The 13599-nt window shown below is 31.2% G+C and overlaps 1 protein-coding gene across 10 annotated transcripts in view; it reads right to left on the reverse strand.

Moving 5' to 3' along the window:
* Nucleotides 1–1027: 1027 nt before the first annotated feature.
* Nucleotides 1028–13599, reverse strand: part of LOC148301102 (uncharacterized) — a 154132-nt gene continuing 141560 nt past the window's right edge. For 9 of the 10 annotated variants that reach the window (XM_088273821.1, XM_088273822.1, XM_088273818.1 and 6 more), the window contains 6 exons: nt 9821–9958; nt 8638–8790; nt 6720–6898; nt 5460–5663; nt 4245–4391; nt 2439–3450 (listed from right to left, as the gene is read on the reverse strand). In XM_088273821.1, the coding sequence (XP_088129947.1) occupies nt 3073–3450; nt 4245–4391; nt 5460–5663; nt 6720–6898; nt 8638–8790; nt 9821–9958 (1199 nt within the window). In that variant the 3' untranslated portion in view covers nt 2439–3072. Of the gene's footprint in view, nt 3451–4244; nt 4392–5459; nt 5664–6719; nt 6899–8637; nt 8791–9820; nt 9959–13599 lie in introns of all 10 variants that reach the window. The other variant, XM_088273827.1, reaches the window with a different exon arrangement.

The following is a 13599-nucleotide window of genomic DNA, read 5'->3' on the forward strand; positions in this document are numbered from 1 at the left end:
CAGAATAAATCTGGAATTTACTCTGGAAACAGTAGCCTCATCATCATTTGACATTTAAGGAAAATATTAATTTCTATCACAACGAACTTCTGATACATAAATACAAAACTAATAAGTGTTCATAAATACACACAATCGCACAAATACTGAGTTCATTTTTAAATATTTTATTCACAAGTTGAACAAATATGGGAATAATTTGTACAAAAAGGAGATACCGTGTTTAACCATATTATGCTTTTGGCTTTTATCAAACCTTTCTTCAAAAATAAAATTGAAATATTTAGTAAATTCTGTATGAACATTTCAGTAACTAACAGTAATTGATAACTGCCAAATTTCCAAAACAAAAATTGATAATTCCATACATAATAACAGTCTACCTTATAATATTCTAATGGATGATTGTTCCACCGCTGAGCTGATAACTCGGAAACTCTTTTTTAAAAGTGCAATCAAACTAATGCAGAATATGAGATGAATGGTTTCTAAAAAAAATGGCAAATTTAAGCTTAAATTATTCTTCTTTGTCTTTGCCATGTCCCATTATTTGGGCACAACTTAAAGTATCACAATTTTTTTATCACTTTCTATCAAAACTACTGAAATGGAATATCAATTTTTGAAATTGGCATTCCTTATGACAAATTTATAAAATGGGGATATATTGGTTTTGTTTCTTGTATTGCATTATCTAATAAACTTTATACACATCGTAAATATTCAATTTTTTTATTCTATTGTTTAATTTATAAAATGTTTTTTTTTCTTTCATTTATTAAATTTTTATTACAACATGTAATGAAAAATATTTTCATAAATATGTTTTATGTATATACCAATAACATGCAACATTATGCATGGAAACAATTTTTTAAAGACAAGGCCGCTCACTACACAGTCCACATTGAAGATTGAAATCTTTTTGTTAAATTACTGTAATCTGTTTGGTTATTGTGACTAAAATATTTTATGTAAGATAATTAGACATCACCAATTTATTTATTGTATCTTCATTTTTGACAACTTTTTATTTAAATTTTCATTTTGATGATAATTATTTACAAATAATAAAAAAATTAGTTTTATATATTGAAAAATATGTATGATTATTATATTTTCAATACCTAAATATATGTTCAATGGTGTAATTTTCTTCTCGGCTGTTATTATGAAAATGATTGCTGCTTAATAAAACTTTTGAATCAAACAGCATCTCAAATAATCCACGAGTATGTAGTTTATGGATATAGAAGGGCCATCTCTGAATGAAAATACATATAAATTATCATCTGCAGTTGTATTTCGCAACATCAGATCCTCTGATAAACTGACAATTCTGCATATATAATTTATATATTATGTACTTGTTTTATTTCGAAGTTTATTAAAAATCTCTTCTAAACCGTAAATCAAGAAAGCTTTCCTGCGGTTGCTTGATTATGAGTCCAGTCCATTTTAACAGTTTGCAAAATTCGATCAAATAATTACGCCATACTTGGAATTATCACAACTCTTTATGATATCAAATTCGCCTTCTTGAAATTTCTCGGAAAATTCAGGAATTCATCAGCTGGTCCAGGTCACCGTCAGCTGCTTAGCATGAGGCATTTTTGAAATGGACAAGCCGAGGGTATTGTGACAAAGTCATTAACTTCCTCGGAGCTGCCAATGTCCTTGATAATATAGACAACCTCATTATTGCGAGGGTCGCAGTTACCATTCCGGGAGCAGTAGCATCAGCCGCATTCATTTGCCCTGCAGGCATACAAAATTACTGAGGTATATTGATCAGTTTCAAAAACACTTGTTGGTACAAAAATGCTTATTGGAGACAGTCGCAAAACGATTTAAATGAATCTTCGCAAAAGAAAAACAAGAAGCTTTGGATTTGACACACGCCACACTAACAGAGCAATCAATACATTTTACGACTATTGTATCGCTTATGTTACGTAAAATTGATATTGTCAGAAATCTTCACTAGTACATTTTTTCTAAAATCTCACATTGATTAAGCTTATTTTTTTATGAACACAAAATAAGACATATTTAAATAGAACGATAAATTTATACAGAATTATACACAATTAATTTATGTCGCTTTTACCTGCACTTTAGTGCACGCTATTGGTATAAACATATCCATAAGATATTACGTATTAAAAAAAAAAATACATACATAGTTTTATTTTATATAAATACGTTTCACTGTAAAAGAAAATGCCTTAGTTTCAATGTTTGTAAACAGCAATAACAATATCATTTTAAGTATCACGATTATACCATTCATCATGGAAAAATATTAGGCAAATAGAAAAAGCGAGATAGTCATAATAAAAATGAGTTTGAATCGATCTCTCTTATTTTTGTAACCCATATACTCGTACTATGGTAACCCACAAATTTACAATTTAGAGCTTATTTATTTCATTATATTTTAGTTCCAAGTAGCAAAAAAATTGCACTTAATTGCATATTTTCATGGATGCAAAACTGAATATTTATGTCAATACAAATGTACCGGATGAAATGTGTTAAAATCCTCTGATAAAATTGCATTACGTGGCTTACACAAGTATCCATAAGAAGAGTCGACATGTAAAATTATGAATTAAAAGCTAATATAACAATTTAACTGTTTTTGATCATTACGTATTATGCAACAGCTTCAGTTAAGGCAGTGAGGCAATGACTTCACAATGATTTTTACAGTTCAATAATTTAAATTAATTTTTACAGTTCAATAATTTAGCGTAACATATACCCGAACACTATAATTTTTTTTAAATTTTCATAGTCACATTTATAAAATTCACTTATATCTCCCCGTGAACAGGGTGGGCCACATTAAAAAGTTACGCTACTATTATGGAAATCTTTAAATACTTCAACATGCCAAGATGTTCTCAATGTCAGTGAATAATAAAATATATACTGTATTTTGTTTTTAGATCCTACAGTTAAACCTAAAATGAATGTACCAAACCGAAGATAATTAACGACATAACTTTGGACATATCACCAACATTGCACACAAGCCGTATATTCGTTGCGAAGATTAAAGCCAATTTAAAGGGAATCGAGGGGTTCCTCTGCAGCTTCCTCTAGGATCAGTTTGGATTGTTCATCAGCGCCTAGTGGCTCTCCAGAGCCGGGTGGCTCGCCAGCATCGGGTAGCTCGCTAGCGCCGGGTGGCTCGTCAGCAGCGGGTGGCTCGCCAGCAGCGGGCGGCTCGCCAGCGCCGGGTGGCTCGACAGCGCCGGGTGGCTCGCCAGCACCCGACTGTGGAAGGGAGGCCTCTTCTGCCTCATCCAGAGTCTCGGGAGGAGCTCGCAGTGACTGCTTCCCCTCACCTTGCGGTCGGAGAACTACGTACTGCAGCAGATCTGATAATGATATGATCCCTATAACCTTATCTTGATCATCCACAACAACGAGCCTGTGAACCTGAAACACATTTATTCATCTCTATATCCTTAAAAAAATTAATTGACATTTTATTTCACATTCATTTTATTCACTCGGGGTAAACTGATTAAAAAAAATACTAGTAAGTAAAAATTTGCGCAAGTATGCATATGAAAATATTAGCAATTAATAATAATTATCATATAATTAACTTTTTTTTTTAAATTTATAAATATTTCAAAAGCCAGTTTTTATTTTAGATAGAAATGCACCAAAGAATCGGCTTTACCCGGCTAATATCTAATTCACAAATTCTGCTAATATTTGGCCCAATAATAAAAACTCTACATGAAAAAGACATTAGGCTGGTCCTCATCCTCATCTAGTCAAAAATATTCTCTAGTTAATTACTAGTGATGAGGACCCATGAGTCAAGAAATCCAAATCAAACGTACTACCTTCATTCAACATTAGTAGATTTTCAGTGATAATTTATATCCATACTTACCTGTGCATTATTATATTATCAAAGCCGGATTTCCATACAAAGTTACAGTTTTAACTTCGCAGTGCAGATAATTTTAATTGTGCTTCTATTCCTTAAAAAAACTAATATTCGCAACAAAAAACTCATAAACTCATAACTTTTTGTCAGATTCATAGACGGTTCCAAAATTCCATTGGAAGTAATAAAATAAAAGTCATTAGCAACATTAGTCAAAGGTCAAAAGTAATATTTAAGTATCTACACTAAGAAGTAAAATCCATAACTTCTGTACGGATCCCCGTCCGGGGCATTTTTATTTCAAACTATTTACGAAAGTATTACATACCTCAGCGCGGACGATTTTCTCCATTATTTCATACAAAGTCTCATCCAATGTGCACTTCTGCACACCTTCAAACCACTCATTTCTATGAGAATTGGCTTGCTTCAGTGTGACATCTAAATCATTGTAAGTTTTTTCGGCTGCAAGATTCTGTAAAATTTAAGCGGATAAATTATACCATCGTGGATTGTAAAATATTACGAAAAAAACATAATTGTGTACAGGGATTTTTTTCCATGTAACGCGGTGGAACAGCGTTACGGCACCTTTTTTCATGGAATTTTTTTATTTCCAAAATCAATTAAACGAAACAATGTTTGCGCTTACATAATTATAATCTTTATTTATATAATTCATCAAAATGATAAAATATGGTATTGTAATGAATATTTAAATGCTTTTTGAATTTACTTTTTGAAATGAGTTCCGCAATAATTTTTGTTTTAAAAAGCCCTGATTGTATGTAATACCACAGTCTTTATTGAACTTTTTTCATTTTTAAGCAAATACCACACAATAAAAATCCATATTTTCAAAATATGTTTCTGATTTTGGGCGGTTTTTATATGGATTTACATATACATTCTGATGTTAAAATCTGAATTCTGACTAATCCGTAAAACTAAATATGGTTGATTTTCACTAAAAGATTTTTTAAATATGTACTGGTACAAAAAGTGCAGAGCTGATCAACTTGCATTTACGCTATTAACAATGAAAGTAACACTGCATTGATATGATGCAGTAGTCATGTCCCATCGGGTGCTGATAAGGGTTGAAAGAAGAACTTGGTTAATATAGTAATGAACCATTAATATTCTTCAAGGGAAATAAAGATCCTAGATTACATAAATGAAAATACTTAAAATACTTATATGAGATAATATTACCTCTATTATGAGGTTACTACAATAAATAAAAATATATTTGGATAATTTTTATAGCGCCATTTTTGTAAAATACTACCTCAAGGGCGCTTCACTGTGAATGAATTGGGGAAAAGAAGATGGTGGAAATGATTTTGAAACCAAATATGTTTTTAGTTTTTTTCTAAAATCATCGCACTACCTGTCTCTATTTCTAACCACTGGTGGAAGAGCATTCTATGAGCAACTATGTATAGTACTTTTAACTACACAGAAATGGAAATGAAAACGTAATGAATTTGATAATTCCATGAGTAATACATAATATCCAACAATTGGTGTAAATACTTACTATAACATCAAATTTGGCATAAATATCTATAAGTTTTCCATCAGCATCAACCAGTGGCAAGGCAGACACACGGCGAGTAACAAACTTTTTGAGAGCATCGATGATGGAGGTTTGTTCATTGGCAGTTTCAATATTTTCCAGAGTTCCAATATTCAAATCACGTAGTTTATGGCTCATGTAACCAGGCTTTGGTAGATCTTTAATCTAAAAAGTAAATTCTAGTTACGACAGCTTTCTCAAAAAATTATGAAATGTTATACATGAAGGATACTATAAAGATTCTACACAAAGCCAAATATCGCAAGAATGGGATTATTGCTAATGAGACTTCATACGAGTATTTACTAATAATTTTAGACAAATTATATTGTTTCATTGATAGATTTTAAGAAAGTGGTATTCCTCAAGTAAAATTTTAATTTAAAATAAATTATATTGTGTTCCGAGTGTTATACAGTGTTATGCTGGAGCAAAGCTTTTCCAACTCGCAATTATGATTAGATAAAATAACTATCAGGGAATATCTCAAAAAAAATTATAGACCCCATATTTCTTCATTTGTTTCAATCCTGTGGACTGATCTGCAGCAAAAAATTACACCTCCTTCGCCACTTTGACCTATTTTACGAAACCCTCTTCAGCTCCTCAAACGTCAAACAGCCCATTGTCCTCGTATAAGTCACAAAGATATTGGCAGTGTGGGTGTCCTGTAGTTTGTTCCCTCTATTATCAGGTGCAGGAAACCCTTCTGTCTCAACAAGTAACCGATCTATATGACATATATTTTCGAGGTAGTCGCGCTATAGCCTTCTTTCTGCGATTTTTTGTAGTATCTCGTCGTTTAAGATGTGGTCTCTCCAGGATTCCCTAGCATTCTTCTAAAGGTCCACATCTCGAACGCATTCAGCCTTCTCTTATCACTTTTAGATAAGTACCATGTCTCGCAGCCATACAGTAACACACTCCATACATACGTTTTTACAAGAAGATCTATGTTATTTTATTGAAAGATTATTGATTTTGTGTTAAACGCAAGTCTTGCCTGGTGTATGCGACTGTCAATCTCGCCTTTTGACCGGCCATCCCAAGACATCCTGCTTTTCACACTTTTTAGGATCCCATCAAAATGCACAAAATAATTCCATTTTATTTTTCAGAATACCATAAAATGAATTGAATAGATAAATAAACATGTTATTGGTTAATTTATGACAATTATGATCGGAGTAGTAACTCGGATTATTACTCAGTTATACTTACATATAAAAAGAGAAATCTTAGAATACGCTTATGGGTAAGAATGTACAGAACATTTCCTGTAGTCGGATCAATGACAGGTAAACGATGGATGCAGTTTGTGATAAGCATATTTATAGCTAAGTATAGAGAAGAATTTGGAGTAATGGAGACCAGCGGGATAATGCTTTTCTTCAGGACTTCTGGAATGCACAAAAATATATATTAGTGGGCAGTAGTGTAGTCAAGCCAGAGCGTACCGAAGCGATGCTCTAGCTCTTTTTTTTTGAGCGGAGTGGCACTCCGGCTCTGGTCAGGAACAAATATTATGTTTCAAAAAAATATCTATTTAAGTCTCTTACAAACGATTTGAAATAATAACAAACGTATTTCTTGCATATAAAAGGCAAAAGTCTAAACATGCGTCATTGCACATTGCGCATATTGCCATCCCATCCATTCAAAACAGGAAGGGAAGAATTTGAACTGGGTACCACCTAATTTTATGATTCTTTTGAAAGATTTCAGGCGGTGACAAAAGGTTGGAGTTTATACTGCTTTTAAGTATTTATGTTTTATTGGCCTACCAATTATGTGAATAAAACTGTTTTTTCAAAATAATAATTTTTCTCGCAACATTTTTTCTGCATGACATCCTATTTTCAGTACACGTTTTTACAACACACAGATTTTATGTTTAAACAATTAATGTTCCCAAAACTTAGATATTCATCATCATATAAAGGTCTCATAGTGTCACGTGATTATTAAAAGTGACTTCATTTTTTTATTGTAATTTTTGAAAATCATGGTTTTATTACTAATATATATATATATATATATATATATATATATATATATATATATATATATATATATATATATATATATATATATATATATATATATATATATATATATATATATATATATATATATATATATATATATATAATATATTTATATATATATATATAAATATATATATATATATATATATATATATATATATATATATATATATAAATATATTTATATATATATATATAAATATATATATATAAATATATATATATATATATATATATATATATATATATATATATATATATATATATATATATATATATATATATATATATTGATTTTAATAATCAGGGTTATTTTAATATTGATATAATATTTTGACTGTTGCCTAGCATTCAAAGAGCTGGAGCTAGTTCTGGAATAGTACTTATATCTCACCAATTGTGAATCAGAGTTTTCAAGTGATATAAATCAACATAAATAAACACCAATATCGTAATTAGGCTGGCTGGAAAATGTATTTTGTATAGTACTGGTACTAGTCCGACAGTGATGTCGGATTTCATTCATGTAAATTAACACAAAACCTAATAATTTGTATGTAGCGGCAAGTGACGCTAGTATTGAGATGCCAAGTGATTTAAAGAGCAAGATATTAAGAAGGAGGATTGGAATGCACAACTCATATTGAGGAGGTCAGCCGCATATCGCTCACTCCTTTCAAGAACGTCATAAATCAAAAAACTTGATTTTTCAGGAGAACGTTTTTAAAGTTTAAAAATATAATGAAATGTATTTAAAATAAATATCAAGCCACTTATTGAATTTTTTACTGTGCAACAGATCTTTTTAGGCAAAACCTGAAGGTTTTTTCTCCATTTGAAAAATATTGAGTATATTTCAACAAATAATCAAACAATACCTTTCCTTCACAATGCAAAAACAACACTTTCTGCCTTGTAGCGGGTAAATATTAAGTTTAAAATATGCCGCTTTTGCTGGGATATAGTACATTTTATAAGCATTCCGAAAACATGCACAACTGAAAATTGACGATTTTTGATTTATGACGTTCTTGAAAGGAGTGAGCGATATATAAACAATTCTCCGAGAAATACGTGAATTTCATTCTCACTTCTCCATGTTTCCAACTTGTGTTCTTCGAGTTCCTCCATTGTGACATTTGGACTCTTGTAATACATCTGCAGAATCTTGATGAAATCGGTAATGGTCAACATTCCTACAAACTGCTGACTCTCGGAATCCCACAAGGGAGCAGCTCGGACCCCTACAAATAAATCAACAGATATTAAAAAAAAATTCATACAAATTTCAATAATTTATAAAGATATGGGTTTTAATTGATAGGGACTTCCCCATGTAAAAAAATGTAAAACTAAGGTTATTAAAATTAATTGAATACATCAGTTTTTGATGGTATATAAAATACCGTATGTTGGAATATAAAAAAAACATTCCATATTTATTTAAGGTCAAATACAAGACATTGAGCTATTTTTAATGCAACAGTTTTTATTTATTGACTTGGCGTTTAATTTGTAGAACTCCATTTTAATATATGTATTAATTTTAAATCAAACACAGATTTTTTTTTTTTTTGAGTCTACTAAGTTGTATTTTATAAACAAAAACACATAAAAAATTATATTGTGACAATTGTTTCGCCTTGTTAGGGCATTATCAAACGAATGTCTTTTCGTTTGATAATGCCCTAACAAGGCGAAACAATTGTCACAATATAATTTTTTATGTGTTTTTGTTTATAAAATACAACTTAGTAGACTCAAAAAATCTGTGTTTGATTTAAAATTAATACATAAAGCAACAGTTTTTATTAAATTTCTTTGTTCGATAATTATCTTCACGTAATATAATAATTAATAGATAATTATAACACTCGAGATTTTCTCCCTACCGCGGAATTTTAAAAAACTTATTTTTTATTTAAGTTTTACTTGGTAAATGCCAATATTTCTTAAAATCTATTGTAATACGTGTAATAAACACCGTAAAATACGGCATGCTTCTAAGTATGCGAGTCAAAAATTGTTTGTATGAAATACAGGTATAAATATTTACGTTGACAAAATTACTTATGCGCAAAATCGGGGTAATTAAAAAATTTAATGACGCAAATTGTGGGAATTGTTTCGTGATAAAATATAAATTAGATTTTTTGTTGTAAAAAGCGGGAAAACGTAAACAAGAGAAGCCAAGAAACAAGGTAATTGAATTAAAAGTCAACTGTATTATGCAGGTTTGCACTCATAAATAAATAAATAAAAATATATAATTACCATTGTACACCAAGGCGAAGAAGGCTTTCTTCACCAAGAGTTGAGTATCAAATACAACCAGCTTAGCGGATGTGGGGATCAAGTCGTAACATTTGTGGAATTTGAAAAACTTGACAAATATTTGACTTTCATCTTGTTCTGAAAAAAAAAAATGTTGTTAAATCATAGTACATATTCTAACAAACTAACCACCGCGCCGCTTCAGTAGGCAGAGAGAATAGAACGCCGCACCAATTTGTCCTTAAAAAATTCTTCGCCTCTTACACATTCGTGCATCTCCTCATACATACCCGCCGATTATTCGGGCTCCTGACCTGACCGCTTTCAATTTTTGACATAATTGATCGTACCAAGTTTTTACCGGCAAAAATAAATGAATTACGGAAATAAAACGAGTTTTTTTACTGGTACTGATCGGATTCATTTTCTTCCCTGTCCTTCAATTTATTCAAAGTATGCTCGATTTGAAGCTACACCCGTCGCCTGTCTTTCAAGCATTTTACGGATTTCTTCTCTGTAATAGTTTGGTTTTTTAGAGGCGATCCAATTATTGAGCCAAATCTCGATAATCCCGAAAGAAGTGCACCTTGTTTCAGAAAGGATTGCGTGAATCAGAGGAAATGGTAGTCTGAATTGGTAGCCAAAATTTTTGCATTTTGGAGATTCTCGTAATATATCCATATTTCATCACCACCAACAATCCGATCCAAAATATCCTATATTTTATTGTCTTTCAAACAACATATCGCAGAAGGTTTTTCTAATTGTGCGATATCTCTTTCCTTTAATGCAAGTGGCACGCAATGTGTTTGTTTCTGCGTCATCCCCATATACTGTAAACGTTCCGAAATTTAACGTCGATTTACGTTCAATGCAACAGCCAATCGTGTCTGGGATGAGTCTTCATCTAGTACTGTTTCCAGTTCCGCAATTTAAATTTTTTGGTTGTTTTCCTGTTCTGTGTCCAAAATCGGTATTTTGTGATCGTCGAAACCGTTAATTTCTGCAAGCAAACGATACGTTACCGCGGCACTTTTTCATGCGAAAAATAATGCAATAAAACTTCCCGCAAACGATGTTTCGTTGGAAAAAATCACCTTTTCAACTGGGTAAAAGAAATACTTGTTGATGTTTTGAAACGCTATAGACTAAATCAAAGCTTACTGCTTCACCCGTCAAATAAAAGTGCTGCCCGATATAACAAATACACGTAGCAAGATTAGCAATAGATATTAAAAAAGAGGAATCATTCGTGTACACTCGATACAGAATTGCGATACGAACAATAAATCACTTCAGGAGGCAGTCCAGGATAATTAAAAAATTATGCAATATAAACATCCCCTCATATGAATGATGACCATGCCGGGAATTTGATATTTAAAACGCGCTAACCACTAAACTACGAAGGTGGATGTGTATTTCATAATATAATTCGGAATATCAAGATCAATCTGTTTTCCTTAACAGAATTGTACATTTAAATTTTATCGCATTAACATCCTACGAGGTAAAAGCAGTTTCCTTTAACTATTCGACTAATGTCAACGCCTTTGGAGCTCGTCGTAATAGTTTGGGTTGTCGAGTTTATCGCCTCAATAAAGTCAAGGTTCTTAGAGGTGATTTGGACATGTGCGGCAAATGGACGGCGAGAGAATGACTAAGAGAGTATAAGTATATATATATTTGACAAATGTGAATGAGGGAACAGAACGAAGATGGCCAAAAGAGACTTGACACGACAAAATCAACCAGAACCTAAAAAACTGGTCATTTCGAATGTCTACGAATCGGAGAGCATGTATGATCACATGCATGGATGTAGAGAAAACAAGGAGTGTAAGTATGTCAGTACAGACGAGTATGGCGTTCCATCTTTTCTGCCTACCCCTGCAGAGAAATATCGTGACAGTAGTAGTAAGGTCACCAATTATTTCACGGGAGTATGTAATCATTTTACAATACTATAATACGAGTATTTTTTTAAAAACTTTTATCATATTTCAATATCTCCATCTTTATAACGATAATAATTGTTATTTTTACAAAAAAAATACACATGACTTCTCCATAATGTATCAAAGTATACAACAGATAAAAAATCTTAACCATCGTATATAAAAACTCAACAGAATCAAATAGTAAAAACTTATTTTTAAATGTTAGTTATCTTCTTTGTAATGAGCAGGGTAGATATATAAAGGTATATGTTCCAGCAACAAAAAAACATGCAAAAAATAAGAGTCAAAAGCGACTAAAGTCTACTCCATTCAAAGAGATGCAGCCAACTCAATTAGCGATTATTCAATAAGCACTCCTGTAGTTACCTAAAAAATGTTTGATTGTAAAAGCCATCGGATCAATTCTTTATAGGATAAGTGACATCGGAACAAAAACTTACAAATAAGACAAATAAGTTTTAATGATTGATTGAATTTGTAGTTAATATGTATCTATTTTTCATTTAAATTTAACTTGGTAAATGTCACTATTTCTTAAAATCTATTGTGACACGTGTTTCAATGCATTCTGCATCATTGCGGTGTTCGAGATGATGCGGAATGGATCGAAACACCGGTCACAATACATTGTAATAAATAGTGTAAGAATTAGTGGTATTTACCGAGCGAAATTTAAAATAAAAAAGGTTTTTTTAGGTCATATTTTTTGCTTGTTTCGATAACAATGTTTTATGGATCGAAAGAATAGAAAACATAAGAGTTATTATATTTTATATTTTTCATGTTTTGTGCTCGTGTTGAAATTTTCTCTTTCGCCATATATTATTCTTCACTCCTTGTTTTCTTACATATAATATATCGTATTATGTGTTTCGTATAATATTCACAAATCCTGTTAAAATCGGCATCAATAGGAAAACTCCAAACAAAAACAAAAAACAACACTGTTATGCCAGTTATCAAAGAATCCTATAAAGAACAGGGCTTAACGAGCTAAGATATATTATTTTATGTAATTTATGTGAAGCAAGAATTTAGTGCTTTTCCATTTCATAATTTAAATATAAATATGTTTTAAAATCACAATAAATATTTTATTACAACTTAATTATAATGTATACCGGTTTCAAAGCTAACTGCTTTTTTATATAGACTGATTAATACTAGTATTAATCAGTTAATCAGTCTTGAAAAAGTAGCGGTTAGCTTTGAAACCGGTAGACATCATAATTAAGTTATAATAAAATATTAAAAGTGATTTTAAAACAAAGTTGTATTCAATTTATATATTATTTTATTGGAGTTTTTTTTCAAATAAACGCTTTAATATTTTTACTTCCAAGTTCTTTACGATTTCCAAATCGTAAATTCTATTGTTTACATTGCCTCGCTGCTTACTCGGTATATAAGAAGCTACTTAAGAAGGAATCGTGTGAAGAAAAATGGCTAGAGGGCATCAAGGACGAATGTAAACCTCTAATAGGCTTTACAAGGGTTGGAGCGTCGGCATCGATTGCGAGTCCCCAGCACTCGTATGTCTCAGAATATATGTTCACAATAGAAAGGAATAATCAAACATATGGAATATTATAATGATTCGTTTTCAATGATATATATTTTGGTTCGTTTGAGACAGACAGATTTGGTGAGGACGATACGTCGAACACGTATTTTAAGGGACATCGCAAAGTAGTCAGTTTTTATTATTACAGTTTTTATAAAACCACGAACTCTTTAAAATTGAGTATTTATAATATTATACCATCAAAATCGGTATTTATGTTGACTCGCCTGAGAATCAAATCCGGGACCTCAAAT

Source organism: Brachycentrus maculatus, unplaced genomic scaffold (genome assembly GCF_059751285.1).
Source record: "Brachycentrus maculatus isolate JH-2025_06_01 unplaced genomic scaffold, ASM5975128v1 h1tg000608l, whole genome shotgun sequence".
NCBI lineage: Eukaryota > Metazoa > Arthropoda > Insecta > Trichoptera > Brachycentridae > Brachycentrus > Brachycentrus maculatus.